Here is a 19,666-nt window from a genome sequence, read left to right on the forward strand (position 1 = left end):
CTTCTGTCACTTCTACTGAATCTTTTGTTGGCACTAGGGATGGTGCATACTCAGGGAACTTGAGTCTCTGGACTGCCCATGTGCCAGCTGGGCCCTGAACCTCAGCAGAGTTGTGACTCCTACTCTCTGGTTCATTGGATTTACCCAGGTCTGCTAACAGGGAGGTGAAGATGGTCAACCACCACACCAGGTACTCAAGAGTGCCAACTACTGCAAGCAGAGGAATTGCATACATCATTCATGTGGAATCTAAACCCCATCTTGATCTAAAGGTGGAGTGGACATCACCATCCCAGGATCCACAGACTGGAGGAATAAAATATGGATTAGAGTGGACACACTGATATTCTACTATAAAACTATTGTGACTAGTAATAGAAGAAATTGTAGCATTGAGGTGGAGAAAGTGGCCACAGTAGTTGCTGAGGGCAGGAAGAGGGAAGAAAAGATATGATGTGGGGGCATTTTGGGGACCCTGAGTTGTCCTAAGTGATATTACAGGGTCAGATGCTGGACTTTATATATCCTGCCATAACCCACTGAATGTACTGGGGAGAATGTGAACATAGGGTAAACTATTATCCATGCTGTGCAGTAGTGCTCAAAAATGTGTCCACTGAGTGTGGAGTGTGCCACAATGATGGAGGAGTTTGTTGGTGTGGGAGGAATGGGGTGGGGGGGGGTTGGTATACAGGAACCTCATTTTTTAATGTAACTTTTTTTGTGATATGTATATCTTCAAAAATTACAATTTACAAAAATGATGGGGTGGGGTTGGGGAGTGGGGTATATGGGAAGCTGTTATGTTTTTTATGGTTTTTTAATGTTGTTTAATGTAACTTTCTTTGTGATCTATGAACTTTAATTAAAAAAAGTGTAAAATAAAGAAAAAAAATAAATTTGAGATATCCAAGAATGAAAAGGTTATACAGGAAAGAGAGTTCTCTGTTATTAGAGTTAGTTATAACAGATACTGAAAGTGATCATCTTTATCTTCTTGGTCTTAATACGACCACACAGTAGTATTAGAATAGGAGAGGGAAGTGGACCCAGTGGTTAGGGCATCCGTCTACCACATGGGAGGTCTGCGGCTCAACCCTGGGCCTCCTTGACCCGTGTGGAGCTGGCCCATGTGCAGTGCTGATATGCGCAAGGAGTGCCATGCCACACAGGGGTGTCTCCGTGTAGGGGAGCCCCACACACAAGGAGTGTGCCCCATAAGGTGAGCCGCCCAGCGCAAAAGAAAGTGCAGCCTGCTTAGGAATGGCACTGCATGCACAGAGAGCTGACACATCAAGATGATGCAACAGAAAGAAACAGATTCCTGTGCCTCTGACAACAACAGAAACAGACGAAGAAAACGCAGCAAATAGACACAGAGAACAGAGAACTGGGAGGAGGGAAGGGGAGAGAAATAAATAAAAAATAAATCTTTAAAGAAAAAGAATAGGAGGAGACGTAAGTAAGCAGATCACCATGTAATTGAGGCAAAGATTTATTACCAACAAGCCACCACCAGAACACTGCAGACTTTGGAAGAAAGATGGCCTTGTTTAGTACTCTAGCCTCCAAAACTAAGATAGCAAATTCCTGTTGCTTAAGCCAGCCAGGATATGGTAGTCTTAAACCATCCCTGGAAAACTAATATAGTATTGATGAGTCTAGAATGATATCTGTCACTGTACATTCCCATTGACTCAGGCAAGTACAAGGACATGAAATTTTATGAAACAGAATAAAAAATTTAGAATAGTTCCAGAAACTTTATCTTGGAGACAATTGGAGGCAATTATCCTTCATAAGCTATAGAAATGATTTCCAAAAATTTTGCTTCTGTACTTACAAAAGACATTTTAAGAGTTATATAACCCTGGCACATTTTTAACTTCTTAACATTTTTCTCATAAATTTACATAGCTCCAAATGATATATCTTATACACCGCATTTACTGCAGTTTTTAAAATAAGACTTCTCTATCATTTAAGTGAATCCACTACCATCTAAATATATACTGAGTTCATATCACTCTTTGTTTAAAAATACACAAATTGACTTTTCATAATCAAACAGAAATGTGTGTTCCCATTTCTTCTTGAACTTCTATTACCATTTTATGTCCTGACAAATGTTATCTCAAATTAAAATGTAATATTAAATATATTTACATTTGAAAATATTTTGTTCACCCATCAACACTACTTTGCAAGAAATGTTTGAATGTGGATTAAATCTTATTTTAAGATGTCCTAGTTAAAAAATAAAAGGAAAGTTCCCTGACATTTTTGTATTTGCTGTGATGTTTCCTTTGCTGTGCACTTTCAGTTCTCCTAAGTGCATGTGTATAGCCTCAGGATCAGCTAGGATTATATGGATGATAGGGCCTGTATTAGTCATCCAAAGGGGTGCTGATGCAAAATATCAGAAGTCTGTTGGCTTTTTAAAAGGATATTTATTTGGTGTAGGAATTTGCAGGCACCAGGCCATAGAGCATAATTTACTTCTCTCACCAAAGTCTGTTTTCATGTGTTGGAGCAAGATGGCTGCTGACATCTGCAGGGTTCAGGCTTCCTGGGTTCCTCTCTTCCCAGGTCTTGCTTCTGTCCAGGATCAGGGTTCCTCTCTTCCCAGGGCTTACTTCTCTCTGGACTCAGGGTTCTTCTCTTCCTGGCACTGTGTGCTTACTTACCGGGGCCCCAGCTTAAGACTTCAGCATCAAACTCCAACATCAAAACTCCAACATCAAAACCCCTAACTTTTTAAATTTTTAAATTTTGTCTTCAAAAAAGTTTTAGATCACAGTAATGTCACATATGCACTATAGGGGACTCCCATATATCCAACATCAAACCCTTTTCCTACTTCCATAACAATGATCTTTTTACATGGTCATGTTATATTTGCTACAGCTGATGTACCAATATTGAAAATAGCTACCAAAAAATAAAACAAAATTTTATATATATATATATAAAAGAAAATAGCTATCAAACATGGTTCTATTTTGGTTTACATTATGGTTTATATTTTAGACTGTACACCTTTCTAGATTTTTAGTCAAATTATGATTTACATTATGGTTTACATTTTAGACTATATACGTCTCTAAATTTTTGGTGAAATTTAACATGTCCTATAGCCATCATTTCATGATCTTGTCGAACACTATGCTTATGAGCCTGTATGCCTAAAATTTCAACTAGGCCTAGAGCTGCAGGGTACCTAAGAGTTACTTCCTGAGCACCTCCATGTTGTTCAAATGTGGCCACTCTCTAAGCCAAACTCAGCATGTAAATGCATTACCTTCCCTCCAGCATGGGACATTACTCCTGGGGATGAGCCTCCCTGGCACTGAGGGATTACTGCCAATCACCAGCTGGTGATGCAACTAGAAAAAGACCTCGAATAAAAGGGAGAAATGGTGAAGACAAATGAATTGATATGTCTAAGAGACTTCAACATGAGTTGGGAAGTCATCAGAGGGGTCATGCTTACACACATCTCAGCAGGATCCCAGATACAGCCAAAGTAAATACAACCCCAGGTACTGGTGCTTATAAGGGCTACAGAGACACATGAGTTCTATGGTCATGGCAGATGGCTCTGGAGATCAGTGTCTTGCCAGTGGACCTACTTTGGAATCTGTATTCCTATGTGTGATGGTATTGGACTCAGATATGAACTTTTTTTTTTCTTTTTTTTTATTGATTTTGTGATAATATTACATTAAAAATATATATGTGAGGTCCCATTCAACCCCACCCCCCCACCCCACCTCTCCCCCCCCCCCCCCAGCAACACTCATTCCCATCATCATGACACATCCATTGGATTTGGTAAGTACATCTTTGGGCACCTCTGTACCTCATAGTCAATGGTCCACATCATGGCCCATACTCTCCTCCATTCCATCCAGTGGGCCCTGTGAGGATTTACAATGTCCAGTGATTGCCTCTGAAGCACCATCCAGGGCAGCTCCATGTCCCAAAGACGCCTCCACCTCTCATCTCTTCCTGCCTTTCCCCATACCCATCAGTCACCATGTCCACTTTCCCAATCCAATGCCACCTCTTCTATGTGGACATTGGATTGGTTGTGTCCATTGCACCTCTATGTCAAGAGGAGGCTCAGATTCCACATGGATGTTGGATGCAATCCTCCCACTTTCAGTTGTAATCACTCTAGGCTCCATGGTGTGGTGGTTGTCCTTCTTCAACTCCATCTTAGCTGAGTGTGATAAGTCCAATAAATCATATTGTAGGTGCTGGAGTCTGTTGAGGCTCAGGACCTGGCTATCACATTGTCAGTCCAGAGATTCAAATCCCCTAAATATATCTTAAACCCCAACATTAACTGCACCTCCATCACCTTAGCATGAAAGTCTTATGAAGGAAGATCCCATCTGAGTCCAGATTCATCACACATAAACATCAGTTCCAAAAAGGGGCCATCTGACCTGGTAGTTAACCCCATCGGCCATGACCATATCTCCCATGGGTCTCTTTAGCCCTCAAAGGAACCGATATCTGGGGGTTGTATCTGCTTTATCTGTCTTTCTGACTCTGCTCAGTTGTGCATGAGGGCAATCCTTCTGCCAGCCTCCAGACTCTTTTTTAGAAACTCGTAGCCATATAAACTCATTTCTTTTTTCCATTTCCCCCTTACTTTAGGTCAAACAGCATTTTAAAGTCATGTTATTTTATGTAGACAGGGATATTCTGCTGATCCACATTGAACCTTCCGTATAAGGTCATTTTCCAGTTGCATCATCAGTTGGTAGTTGATAGTGGTCCCTCGGTGCCAGGGAGGCTCATCCCCGGGTGTCATGTCCCACGCTGGGGGGAAGGCATTGCATTTACATGCTGAGTTTGGCTTCGAGACTGGCCACATTTGAGTAACATGAAGGCTGACAGGAGGAAATTCCCAGGCACAATGTTGCTCTAGGCCTTGTTCTTATTTTAGGCTTATCAGCTCACAAGCATAGTCATTAGCATCAGGGGCTCACTGTTGAACCCTCACTCCCTCCCGGTCCCCGCCGCTGTACCTGGGAGACTGTCGCTGCTCCGCTAGGGACCATGACAGAGCACCATTGGCCAGGAACCCAGTACCCCCCCTGCTGTGGTTTTTAATTGTTGCCACTATGAGTATATCCAAACATTACCATGCACCCTGGACATATGTTCTGTACAGCTCCCTGTCAGCCAAATATCACCTGTCATTGGTATCCCATACCAGTATCCCTCCATTGCCATTGTTGAAACACTCTGTGATCCAGAACTCCCCGAAATTTGAAGCCCAATGTAAAGATATGAACTTTCTACACATGCCTCTTCTGTCACTTTTACTGAACCTGTGCTTGGCCCTGGGATTGGTGTATACTCAGAAGACTTGAATCTCTGTACTGGCCATGTGCCAGCTGGGCCCTGAGCCTCAGCAGAGTTGCAACACCTACTCTTTGGTTCATTGGACTTACCCAGATCAGCTAACTTGGAGGTGAAGATGGTCAACGACCACACCAGGGAACCCGAGTGCCTACAGTTGCAAGAGGAGAATCACATCCATCAGCCATGTCGGATCTAAGTCCCATCTCGATTTAGAAGTAGAGTGGACATCACCATCACTGGGTCCACAGGATGAATAAAATATGGATTAGAATGGACTTATTGGTATTCTGCTATAGATCTATTGTGCCTCTAGCAATGGAAGAAATTGTATCATTGATGTGGACACAGTGGCCACAGTAGTTGCTGAGGGCATGGAGAGGGAAGAAGAGATGTGATGTGGGGGCTTTTTGGGGACTTGGCGTTGTCCTACATGATACTGCAAGGACAGATGCCAGACATTATATATCCTGCCATAATCCATGAATATACTGTGGGAGAGTGTAAACTACAATGTAAAATATAATCCATGCAGTGGAACATTGCTCCAATGTATTCACCAAATGCAATGAATGTGCCACAATTATGAAAGAGATTGATGATGTGGGAGTAGTGAGTGGTGTGTGGGGTATATAGGAACCTCTTATATTTTTTAATGTAGCATTTTTTGTGAGCTATGTAAAAAAAAATTAGAGAAATTTTTTCATTGTTTGATTTTTTCCCTCTTTAGTTTTTTGTGTTTTTTTCCCTCTTTAGTTTTTAAAAAATGTTACATTAAAAAAATATGAGGTCCCCATACACCCCCCACCCCTTCACCCCATTCCTCCCACATGAACAACCTCTGTTATCATCGTGGGACATTCATTGCATTTGGTGAATATATTTTAGAGCACCATGTCTTTTACTTGTGAGTCCCCACCCACCAAGAGGTGGGGACCCAACACCCTACTTAAGTAGCCCAATTATAGCCCTAATCATAGTTTAATCAACTACAGACCAGTTTACAAATATAGCCCAATATCTATTTTTGGAATTAATAACTAGATCAAACTGCTACAGGGTCCTGTCTGCCCTCTACTTCTCCTGCATGAAGCCCTATCTGAACCTGTGCTTCCCTACAACACATCCCTAGACCCTCCCCAATTTCCTCTTTCTGAGATTGCCATGTCAACTGATTATGCTGCTAGGAATGGGTGTGCTTACTACTCCATATTTAATGAGACTCCCCCCTTTTTTAGGAATTATCAGGGTTTAAAATGGACCTCAAACATGGGAGGGAGTTACTCAGCCACTGAGCTTCATCTGTACCCAGAGAGCCCTTTTTGACTGTGTGAGAGGTGCTCCTGGTCTGATTGCCTATCCTGTCTTCATAGCACTTCTACAGTGACCAAGCTGGAGTGGGAGAGTGAATGGGAGCAAACTCAGATCAAATGCCACAGACTTCCAGACGTCTTAGAAGCAAAAATGGTACTAAGATTATTGTATGCCTTTGATGTCTTCTTAGAGAGCTCAAATGATTGGTTAAATTTTACAGCTCAAGGTCATGCTTTGGAGAGAGAAGTCCTGGAGGTAAGCTTTTTAGTTAAAAATGAGTAGGTCCTTTGGGGAAGGTTAGTTGAGTTGGCACAAGAAATAAGGGGTGCAAGACTAAATAGTAGCACAAGTTCAGAAGTATAGTGATTGGAGAAATGTTATTCACAGTCCGTCCTGGTTTATCAACCACTTTTGGTTAATTGTGCCATGGGTTTAAAGTAGATTCCCAAATCATTAGTAGGTATGGTTTGGACAAAATTGAATATCATTGAAGCCCTTACTGAATTCAGAAGAACCAGAAATGATAAGGAGGAAAAGCTGAGCATAAGACACTATCTAGGACTTTTCACTTAAATGGCTGGGATTCATAAAGAAGAGCAAAGAATGGCTCATAAGGATAAGTTGCAACCAAATAGATGAGATCGAGTGTAGGAAAATTAATTTTCTATTTCAAAATCTATATCTCAGGGCAATATTGATATCCTTTTTGAGGGCACAGTTTGTATAATTTATGTTATATAACCTTATGTGAGAGTCGCCTGTGCCCTTATGCATAAGCCTGGCACTTAAACCAATATCCCCACATAATCTTTCCAAAAGTGGAGATTACTGTACTTACTGATAGTTTGTGAGATGGGTGGGCTGTTTTTGAATTATTCTCATATTTGTAACACGGTGGGAAGAAACAAACCTTAGTTATTCACCTCTATTTGATAGATACCCACTCTTCTTTGAAAATGCAAGATTATTGCTCTGACAGATAACAAATATCTTTTGGGTTGTAGAACTGGCAACCCATACTATTTACCTAGTTACCAGTGTACACACAAGATGGAATAAACTCCTGTGTCTTATTCTGACATTTCTCTTTTTATGATAACTATACTAAGGATTTAAGGTACTTAGAGTTAGTGAATAAATAAATGTTTGGAAAAACTGGAAAACTATTACAAACAATACAAATATGTTAAAAAGGAATAATAAAATGTTAAAATACAATGATAGCTTTAGAAACCTATCACAAAAACTGAAGGAATGATGTAAAAAAATTACAAACTCTAGGTTAAAGGAGAAAGCAGAGGGAAATTATGTAACTCAAGCAGTTGAGTTCCCACCTACCACATAGAAGGTTGCTGGTTTGGCTCCTGGTGCCTCCTAAAGAAGACAGTGATCTGGCATGACAGGTAGGTGTGGCAAGCGGACACAAGAAGATGATGCAACAAGAGACACAGAAGGAAAACAATGAGAGACACAACAAAGCAGGGAATGGAGGTGGCTTAAGTGATTAGGCACTCCCTCCCACATCAGAGTTCCAGGGTTTGTTTCCCAGTCCTTCCTAAAGAAACAGTGAAGAGAAAGAGACACAACCAGTGCAAACAATGAGGGGATGCAGGGAAATAAATAAAATATATCTTTTAAAAAAGAAGAAAGCTGAGACACCTTGACCTGCCAAACTGGGGAAATGATCATTTCTGCTTAACCATATTCATCCTTTTTAAAATCCACAGTCATGTACTCAGCAGCCATCTTAAGCCTCCATGCATCCTATAAGCACTCTTTCCTGGATTCTGACTTCTACTCACATCTCTTGTGCCTTTGTTATTTGTGGGTTGGCTTTCAAAATGTTTTGCAGAAACCTGGAGAGCCTCATAGTCTATAGCTGACCTTGTGGAGAAAACAGAGGAGCTGAGCCCAGGGGAACCCAGGAAGCTTGGACCCTCACAGACACTGGCAGCCATCTTGCTCAAATACATGAAAGACTTTAGTGAGGGAAGTAACTTATGCTTTATGGCCTGGTATATGTAACCTCCTACCCCAAATAAATACCCTTTATAAAAACCAAAAACAAACAATGCTTTGCAGCTCAGATATATTGTCCTGGGGTTTGCAGTAGGGTTTGGGCTGATGCTGCCCCAACACCCCACACCCAGCAAGCTCATGCCAATCCTATCACTACCCCCACCAAGCACCATCCCAGATAGGACTTAGTGCAACAGTGGATTCTGAATAAGGTGGGGACAGAGATCCTGAAGTTCTGCCCAAGGGAGAAGAGGAAATGTGTCTATTTCGAAGACTTTGGGAAAGCTTAGATTGAGGTGCTTCCAGGCATTTAGGTGATCTTTCTTTCAGTGGGGCTATTACTTGGGCATAGAACCACTTCTTCATTCTCCCCTGCAAAAGAGCTCGATTTCTGTAAACATACCCTACCCTAGAGTGACTCCCTGCTCTGTCTCCCGTTGGTCTTCACCCACTCAAATCTAAGTTCTGTGAAAGTAAGCCACTCAGCCAGCTCTCCTCTCATTCTTGAGAATGGATCTCAGCACAGGGCAGATCTGCAGCTAGCCTGGGCCCTCTGATCTGGAGGAAATGAAGTTCAGATCTGCAGGCCCTGGACCTCAGCTCTGATCCAGTGGGTGACTGGTGGACAATGAGGAGAACTCAGAATGGGGAGGGACTGCTGAGCAAGCAGCTCATGCTTGGACTGAACCAATAGAGGAAGTCACTGGCCTGGGACTGGGAATCAGTGAGGTTGATTCCTCAGGATGTGCCACTGCTGCCACCAGTAGTCTCTCATGGCATCTTCCTTTCTGAATCCTGCCAGTCTGTGCAGGAGAACCAATGGGCCACTGGTCTGTGTGCTTGTATTTCTGTTTCCCAGAGTGTTGTTTCTCCATCTACACAGAGGTCCTCTGGAGTTGCTGAATGCCTTGCATGTTTGCTAGAGATCAGTGGCCATGAACACGTGTAAGGTGACCTGAGGCATGGGTGATCAGTCTTGTACTCTGGAGACTGAAGAACAATGGGAGTGTGTAGAATGGGGCCCAGTTGCAAAGGGAAGGGATAGTTCCCTCATCTCATCACTGTTGTACCGGTGAAGGCAACAAAGGACAAGGGTGGCTCCTTTTGAGCACCATTTACATGTAGGTGCCAAGGGGATTTAGGGCTCCAGTGGCCAAGAAGAGGTCTAGTATGTGAGGATTCTTTGCTTCCACAATTAGGATTTCTGCTGCCCCTACCATGCCTGGGCTTGTGCTGATTGGGGAGATCCAATGAGTGGTTAAGACAGTTACCTACCTGTGCCCCAATGGACATGGAGTGTGGTAGAGATGATGGTACTAGTGCAGGTCTTTTGCAGAGGACAGGAAGCATTGGCTTAAGGGAGCTATGCTCTGGGCAGGTGCCACCAAAAGAAGAGGGGGGAGAGGAAGAGGAAGCATGCATGCATTGGAAAAATGCTGCTGTCAAAAGCCTACAACACCTATTATTCCCAAGCAGTCTCCAGGTACTAACTAGACCCCACCCAGATTAGCTTTAGAAATCAGACATCAGTCTATATCAGACATGTTCAGGTTGATATAGCCATAGATGCTGGTTGTCACAGCCTGGAGCCTCAAGAAATTGTGCTATGCAGTCCTGCTGAAACTTGTCCAGCTATAGGGTCTTTGGGCCCCTGAAGCCCAGATCTGAGCCACTGGATCTGCTAACTGCCACTAGGCAACTGGGTGCCCTGGCCACCGTAGTACACCTCAAACTTGGGTTTTACTCACACCCTGAGGACCAGGGTGACAGCCAGAAGGCAGGCCAGGCATTGAGATGGCTCTGACAGTGCCCAGCTACCCAAATAGCAAACCAGAAGCCAAGGGCTCCCTGGGATACCAGGTCCTTTGCTAGGCAGTTTCCAAAGAGGCTTGTCTCCACTTGGATTCTGACATCTCACCAAGTCAGAGATCCTCAGGGTGTGTGACCTTGGACCCTCTTCTGCCCCAGTGTGCCCAGCCTGGCTTAGTTCCTGGAAAGCCCCCATACCCACCCAACAGCCACACACCCCCATTCCCAGCCCTCAAGTGCCCCACACACATCCCTGCTGGGTCCAACTAGAACCACTAATGTACCCTGACAACCTGACCAGTGGGCAGCTGCCCAGCACTGCAGACTCTTCCTAGAATGTCCTTGGGCAGCCCACCTGGTCAATGCTTCACCAACCCAGCAGACTTGACTGAATGCACCAGGCTAGTGTCAGAAGGATTCCCAAGGCCTCATTTTCCACCCAACACTCAGGGGCATCACTCCTCTAGAGAGGCCAGGCCAAGCTGCCCCCATGCCTATCTTTCCATAGGGTGCACCCATCCCACAATGTGGCCTCCCACCCTTGTGGCCACAGCACTCTTGCTAGTGGTCTCCATAAAATGACTACACCTGTTATATGGTCCAGGCTCTGTCCTCAGCCATCAGAACCCAATTGGAATTGCTCAAGATGGAAAGCTGACATCTATTCAGAGGGCTGGGGCTGGGGGAGTCACTGGCACCAAGATCCCACCTGGTTCTCCCATGCAAATTCAAGCAACACAAACACTCAGTATGCAGTGGGGCATCTGTTCAATTCAGCAGCTGGAGCCAAACTGTGGCTCTGTTGTAGTCCACTATAATGGGAAGCCCCAACCATGACTGTGGTAGAGACTGGTGGACTTGGGCTTGGAGGCAGGTCATTTGAAGCTATGAGTGACTGAGAGGAGATGCTCCTGGAGCTGGGAACTGGATGGCCTTGGATAGGCATATCTCAAGGGGTCTGCAAGGAGAGGTGGGGCTCTGTAGTCTCCAAAGGCACTGTTGGAAAGACCCTTGAGGCTAATGGCTATGATCCTGGTGGTGCAGTTGAGTTAGGCATGGTGCTGCCCTAACACTCCACCTCACCCAAAAGCCTTCACCCACAACATCCACAGCCCCATGGGCACCACCCCACTACGCTTCCCTACCACAGTGGATTCTGCCCTGGGTTGTCACAGAGCTCTTGACCATCCTTCTGAGGGTGACTGGAATACATTTGATGCTGTTTCCAAGACCTCGGGATTGCATCAGGTACTTCCTGCCTCTTTGGGTTTCCTTTTCCTAATGGGCTTTCTCTTGGGGGACACTTTAGAATTCTCCCCAGCAAGGGAGCCCTCCCTCTGCAAACCTTCCAGATGGCCAGAATGACTCCATACTCTGTTGTCAGTGGTCTCCACCCACTTGACTCTAAGCTCCATTAGCTCAGGCCACTCAGGCCTCTCTTACCTCATCCTGGAGAACAAATCCCAGCACAAGGTCAACCTGCAGCCAGCTTGAGCCCTCTGACCTGAGGGAAGGAGGCCCAGGGGTGTGGTCTCTGGGCCAGGAATTAGCAGAGGTTGCAGGATTTGCCTTTACTGCTGGCAGTCTCTCTTGGCATCTTCATGCAGGAATCCTGTCTTGTATAGGTTGGGGCCCTTGGATATGTCTGTCTCCCTCTCTGCTTGCCAGTCTGCCTACCCACCTGTCTGACTGTTTTCTGGGCAATTTGTTCTTTGTCCAAATGGAACGGATTTTGCTGGTGTCACCATGCTAAGAAAAATCTGTCAGCTCTGTCAGCATTTAACCATCACTCCACATCATTCCAGTGGAAGTGTCAATATGGTGGACCACACTGGCCTACTGGATATTTTGTCTAGTGTCTCAAGGAAACTACACTAGAGATAAGAGGGATAGAGTCCACTAGCCATGGGAGACATCTTTTGAAGTCCAAGGACTTCCCATACAGAGTGCCTCAACCTTGGGGAAGAAATGCTTCCTTTGTATTGAAAGCCTAAATGTCACCAGGCCATCCCCAGGAGTTCCACATGACTACTGTTACAAAATGGTGGGATTTGATTCTAAGGATTGTTTCCTTTGAGCTCACCTGAACTTAATGTTACAATGGGCAACAACATTATTTCAGGACATGACAGAATAGCCTAATATACACTAACTGGTACTTACAGGGGGCACACTGGAGAATCTAATATGCTGGAGAAGTCACAGGCACACCTAGAGACCATCTCCCAGTCTTGTCTACTCCCAATTCTATTGTGTATGCATGCCTCAGTATGTTTCCATTCCACAGCCTGGTGCATGTGTTAGGTCTAATGGAAATGTCTGATCATCCTTAAATGCAGAAACTGGAAATACTTAGCCCCAAATGCTAATCAGGGAGAGAACTTTCATTGCCAGATCCTCATGTGCTGTGGTTTATAAATACTGAACATTCAAACAGCACAAGTCTCTCATCTCCAAGGAGAAGCATGCAGAATTGCCAACTTCCAATACTGGCATAAGAAGTTAGCCTTCCTGGAAGACTGGTCATGATGGAATCTTTTGCCCTACTGTTTTGGACAATTTGGACTCTTTGTTCTGTGAAAGGAATAAAGTGTTCATTTACTAAAAGTTGTGCCTGAGCCTGTTTCCCATTATGCACCATAGAGCAAATTACTCCACAGGTTTTAGTCTTGCAAGAAGAGTGCATGGGGAAGTACAGAATGGAGTGGGTGTTTTTTTATTTTTATTTTTTGGCCATTCTTTTCATTGCTCTTGCATTCCTTTTGTACCAGAGCATTTTGGATAGAACAGAACTGATGTCCTTGTGGGCTAAACTGAAGTTTCACCCCTGCCCTACCAGAATGGGTAGAGGTAATGGCCCACAGGTGGAGGATCTAGACATGTTTCCATCCAATGGAGGAAGGGTGGCAATAAATGAGACTTTGAGAAACCTACCCAGGAATTCTAGGGAGTTACCTGGATAGTGATGCACCGAGGTCAATGAGATTGGGATTTCAACTACCTGGAACACATAGATGAGAACTCCAATGGAGAACTTTGGGAAAAATATAAGCTAGAATAAGATCCACTGGCTCAATAGGGACAATCTTCCTCTTCCAGTTCCCCTCCCCTCAATTGCCAAATATGGGGAGTAGCAAGGGAAGAGCAAGTTGGAAAGCTCTTGCCTCCACCTTCAAATGTGAGGGAAGAGTCTGGCCCCTGGAAGGTTTCTCTTAACCAAGACATGACTGAATTTAAAATACCTGAGAATTATGGCCAAGAAACCCAATAATCCTCCAGGACCATAGGTCATATGCACCAGTGCATATACAATTTGGGGGCAATGAACAAAGCTTTATAGCATTGTTGGATACAGACATCCAAGTCACTATCATTCCAGTAGATGAAGAGGGGAGACCTTGGGCATTCCACAAGTGTGTGTGGATGGGAGGTTAGTGTCACCCTGTTCATTGGTCCATTTGGTTTCTGGCCACCTCTGTGCTCATGCTTCCTGCCACAGAATACATTGTAACTATTGATATCCTGCTCCACTGCACACCCCAGACATGACAAGTATAAGCTTCCCAATCCCAGAAAATTCTGGTTATCATGGTTGGGGGAGAGCTGGACTCAACATCTCCAATTTCTCCCACATCTTTGCATTGTCCAACAGTGACAATACTCCTTCCTGGTGGAGAAAAGGAACTCATAAAAGACCTTGCTTCTGCAGCTGTCCTCTGTTCCACTATCTCCACCTATAGTAGCCTGTTGTGGCCATTGGAAAAAGCAAATGGAGCATGGTAACTAATTGAAGACTGTTGGCATTTGCGTGCAGAAATATTGCCTTTGGCACCTGCAGTACCAGACATTGTGACACTCTTGGAAACCATCATGGCTTCCCCTGATGTTTGATATGCAATTTTGATCTGGTGAATACCCATTTTGCCTTCACACTCTGAGAGGAAGACCAGGTGAATTTTCTTTCCAATGGCAAGGCCTACAGTGGATCTTCATTGAACAGTCACATGGGTATTTAAACTCAACCACTATCTGCCATCACTGGGTGGGACAGGATTTGAGTAAGCTACACCTGTCCAAAGAACTCCAAGTGCGCCATTATATTGATAACCTCATGTTGGTGGGCCAGTGTGAGGAACAAACTACCCTGGGACAGTATGCATTGCTAAGTGGGAACTGACATATTTAGTTTGGCCATAAATTCTAACAAGATGCACGTTCCAGCTCAACGGGTGAATTTCTTTGGTGGTATATCAGCTCAAGGTAGTACTGGATCCCTGAGGCAGTTCAAGAGATATTAGTGTTACTAAACTCACTCATTTCCAGAAAGGAAGCCCAGTGTTTTATTAGGCTATTTGTGTATAGGTGCTGGCATATTCCATATCTTCACATTCTCCCGGCACCTCTATATTGGGTCATATGGAAAGCAGAACTACAGTGCTTTTATGCCATCAAGTTCCCAGACAAAATCCAGAATTTGTCCTTCAAAAGGAAACTTCTGATATGCTATTGGGCCTTGATGGAAATGGAAAAGGTAAGGATTATAGAAAGCTCTCAGATCCTCCTGAGTCTAGAAATCCTCATCAGATACTGGGTCCTGGGTAATCAGTACACTATCCAGGATGTGCCCAATGACAGAGAATCATCAAGTGAAAGTAGTAAATTAAAGACTGTTCTTGCCTGGGCCTCCGAAGAATGACATGCTTTCATGAAGTAGTAGAAGCATCCCTCAACAATGATCCTGTTGTAATATGATATGAAGGCCCTCCACTGCCTGCACTGGAATAGAGAGGGCCCCAATTTAAGGAAGCCCCCCAGGTGCTGTTTCACTGATGAATAAGCCAAGCTGAAGCCCTTGGCATCCCATTGGCAGCAGCTGCTGTGTACATAACCTCAGAAAGACAATAAACCACTTATAGCACAGGAGAAAGTACCCCATGTGCTGAACTATAAGTGATGCATAATCCTAGAACACTTGAACTCAAGAACCCAAGCCCACGATGTAACTGTTTACTGCCTCATGGTGGTAATCAAACAATATCATGTCAGGAACATGATTGGAGAATCAAAAGTTCTCATGTGTGGCAAAGGGGCTTATGGAAACAACTGGCATTGTGGAAAGGCACAATCTATGTTACTCATGTTGATGTCAAGGACATGGAATATATAATGATAGACATCTATGGAATGTCATAACCAATGCAGGATCATCAAGATGCATTGCACATCCAGTGAGGCTGGAGATCCTGGTGGGAGAGAGTCTGAGGATAATTCCTCCCTGTAGGATGAGAGTAATGAACTTTCCCTCAGTGACATCCATGAAATAACTGAATTTCCCATGACTGTTTCTGTTGCTGGGTGGATCCACCACTGAACTAGACATGAAAATGCTGACAACATGATATTACAGCCCCAGGAACATGGAATACATCTCTCATTAAATTTCTAGTATATAGAAATTGAAGTTTATTTTAACTATGGACACTGTGACCTTAGTGAGGTTACTAATTACCTCTGAATGTTTTTGCTAATTTAATAGTGATTTCTGTATACCCAATCATGTCATCTGCAATAAAAAAGTTTTCCAAGTTTTCTGATTTTTCTTTCCACTCTTTTATCTATTACACTAAGTCTACCATTATATTGATATATAACTGAAGTGATAAGAGAAGACATCCTTTTCTTGGTCTCTATTTAGGGTAAAGTATTCCTGTCTTTCAATATTTAATAAAATATGAGGTGTAGGGGTGAAAACAGAAATACCTCTGATAGTCCCAATTTCAGTAGGAAAGCATTCAGCAGCCTTTTAAAATTATGTATGAAACTAGCTGTGAAGTATCTAGAGAGATACTCCAGATTATACTTATTCAAAATTAAGATCAGGAAGTGGATTTCCACATCTGGACCATCATAATGGTATTGCCTATGGGCCTTGTAGTTGTGGGAACCTATTCCTTATTTTATTATGAACAATTTGAGCTTCTGCAGTGGGTTCAGACATACTCCCTATTGGGCCATTAGCAAGGGGCAAGGGGAATATTCTGGACTTCTGCTTGGCTCAGTGAATTACTATCCACTGGGCCCTCTTACACACTGATACAGAATCTAGTCACTGAAATGAAGTACTTGTTCCTCTAAGATCAGAAACAAAGCAATCATGTCTGTTCTTATTTTTCAGATATTTAATCACTGACTCAAATGTCCATCACTGACCCATTCAAGGTAGCCACAGCACCTTATCCATTTACATTAGAAGACCCCCAAATCAAATATTTCACATATTCTTCTACTTCTAAACTTATGGCATTTCCACCACTGACCTTCATTAACTAAGTCCTGAGATACTTGATCACTTGTCCAAATTCCTCAATGGCCCTCATAGAAACAAGACATAAGCTCCCTAATCACTGAATAAATGGTTTTCCTTTGAAAACATTCTCCATTATGAATTTTCTGGATCACCCCCAAGGAGTTCCGTCCTTCTAGTAAAGATTTTTCTCTCTTATTTCATGTTTTCTAGTTGGTTGCCTCAGGTGAAAAAATCTAATGAAAACTTTCCCACATAGAAGGCAACCATATGATTTCTCTCCAAAGTGAGTTTCATTGTATTGTTTGTGAACAGAGATTTCAATAAAGGCTACAGCACTTAAATGGCATTGATACGATTTACTTCTAAAATGATTCTGCTTATGTCACTGAGTATTTTCCAAGTGGTTTGCTGAAATATGGTTTCTTTCTCATGTCAATTAATGCATGTTGAGTCACTGTGGATCTGTAAGTGGAATCATCATGCAAATAATGACATTTAAAGGAATTGTTCTGGGTGCATGATCTCTACTTTGGGGAATTAAATGAAGACTATAAAATATTCATCCACATACATGAAAGTCTTCATGTCCCTACATATGAATCCTAGACTATTCTCTAGTGACAGTATCCAACAAATATCTTGCCCATGTTAGTTTCATATGCACTATTTTCCAGCATACATGGAGATTTGCTTTATTATAGCATCTCAATTGCAGAGCCATCTAATCAAGTTTGAAATTCAAGGTGTTTTAAAGTTTATGTATGTGAATGATGTTTATGCAATTGTCTTTTTATAAGAAATCATTAGAGTTTTGCATTTGGTTTAATTTTTCCCTAATTTCAATCTATTAGAGATTTTTGATGGATTAACATTAATCCCTAAATATTTTATTTTTTATTAAATTGTCTTAAAAGTACATAGATCACAAAAAAAGTTACATTAAAAAAATATAAGAGGTTTCCACATACCCCACCCCCACATCCCTACTCCTCCCACATTAACAACCTCTTTCATCATTGTGGCACAGTCATTGCATTTAGTGAATATATTTTGAAGCACTGCTGCACCACATAGATTATAGTTACATTGTAGATTGCACTAGCCCCCAGTCCATTCAATGGGTTATGGCAGGATATATAATGTCCAGCATCTGTCTCTGCAATACCATTTAGGATAACTCCAAGTCCCAAAAATGCCCCACATCTCATCTCTTCTTCCCTCTCCCTTCCCTCAGCAATACCATGGCCACTTTTTCCAGATCAATGCTACAATTTCTTCCATTACTATTCACAATAGTTCTATAGTAGAATACCAGTAAGTTCACTCTAATCCCTAAATAAATTACAGTTAGTTGATTGTACTGAATTCCTAATTCATTCCATCCCTAGGTAACTGGAAAACTAGAGTTCTCTCCATTGATGCTTACTGATGACATGATGTTAGAAGTGTCTTTCCTGCTGAAAGATTGCATTAATATCATTTCTTGTTTCTTAAAGCCATTTTACCTTTTGGTAAAAATTGTAGGGGCCTTGACAATACCTTTGCCTGGGCTCTTTTTTTTTTTTTTTTTTTTTGCCTGGGCTCTTAATAGCCAGTGAATGTCTGGGCAATGTGCACTTGCTTTCCTCACTGCACCTTTAGGAGTTTATAATGATTTTGAAATTTCTCACAGGACAAGTTGCCACAATCTATATTAAGAGGCAAAAAAGGTTTTACCCAGGGAATTCATGACCTGGGTTTGCCTCTTTTGGCAGATTGTTGCTACCTTGGCTTGAGTTAAGATAGGGAAAACATAATTAGAAATCTATCAATCATATTAGGAGAACGTACTGAATCTACTACTAAGGCCAGAACTGTATCACAACAGTCTTTAGATTCATTGTCTAATCTTCTTTTAGAAAATAGCATTGCCAAACTTGATTATATATTAGCTGAACAAAGACTCATTTTTGACATTGATAGCTGGAAAATGTGCTTACTAAAAATTCCTTCCCTTAAGCAGCTCAGAACGTTCTAATACACTAATTCATCTGGTTTTCTATTAATCTAATTTTAGAAGGTTACCCTTTGCACTTAGTTCCCCAAAGGATATTAACTGAAAATTCTCAATTTTGTTTACAGGAACAAGTTAATATCTCAAAGCAAAACCAGAGAGAATGGTGTCAGAAGAACCCAGTAAATTTGTAGCTATCCTCAGAGACCAAAAATACTTGATATTCTTGAATGGTTGGCTGAGAAAGGAGTCATAAAAACCTTGGGCTAGTCATCTGCACATCAATATCTAAACTGTGGTTTTTTAGCTGGTGAAGGGCATGTTTAATATGCTTGCGATAATGCAGTAGTGAGAGTCTATACATATCCTCATAAAGCCCCTGGAAGCATCACTTTATTTTTTAATTTTTTAACTTGTGTTTTTCTCACCTACCCCATTTTCCTTTTATTTTGCCTATTAAAACTCTAGCTCCAATTCTCACTGAACTGGTTTGGAGAAGAGTCCCGCAGGTCCTTTCTTGTGCACTTGCAATAAATCACCTTCTCTCTGAGAGATGTCTTTCTCCTCTGCCACCATATCTGGCATTGGAAATAGCTTCTTCTATTGGAAATAGCTGTGCTTGTGGTAACAGCATTGCCAAAACTACCTATTGTATTTGTGTAAATACCTTTGGGGATGTTGAGACAGAATTGTAAGAAAAATGGAACAAGCACAGGCCTGCAGGACTATTACAAAAGGAAACCAGAAGAGAACCCTGTCAGGGGGTGTTGTGGTGGGTCAGCATCTGCCCCTAACCCCACTGCCAACCCTGGTACCTTAGCTCAGTGCTGCAAGGGCCTTTTGGA

General features: G+C 42.6%; 1 protein-coding gene across 1 annotated transcript in view; it reads left to right on the top strand.

Annotated features, from left to right (window-relative positions):
• The window catches only part of LOC101422059 (zinc finger protein 596-like), a 59,619-nt gene extending 40,487 nt beyond the window's left edge, over positions 1–19,132 (top strand). Inside the window, exon 7 of the mRNA XM_058285641.2 lies at positions 18,950–19,132. Coding sequence (XP_058141624.1) covers positions 18,950–19,015 — 66 coding nt within the window. The 3' untranslated portion in view covers positions 19,016–19,132. The remainder of the gene's footprint in view (positions 1–18,949) is intronic.
• Positions 19,133–19,666: the final 534 nt, after the last annotated feature.

Source organism: Dasypus novemcinctus, chromosome 23 (assembly GCF_030445035.2).
Source record: "Dasypus novemcinctus isolate mDasNov1 chromosome 23, mDasNov1.1.hap2, whole genome shotgun sequence".
In the NCBI taxonomy this organism is placed as follows: Eukaryota; Metazoa; Chordata; class Mammalia; order Cingulata; family Dasypodidae; genus Dasypus; species Dasypus novemcinctus.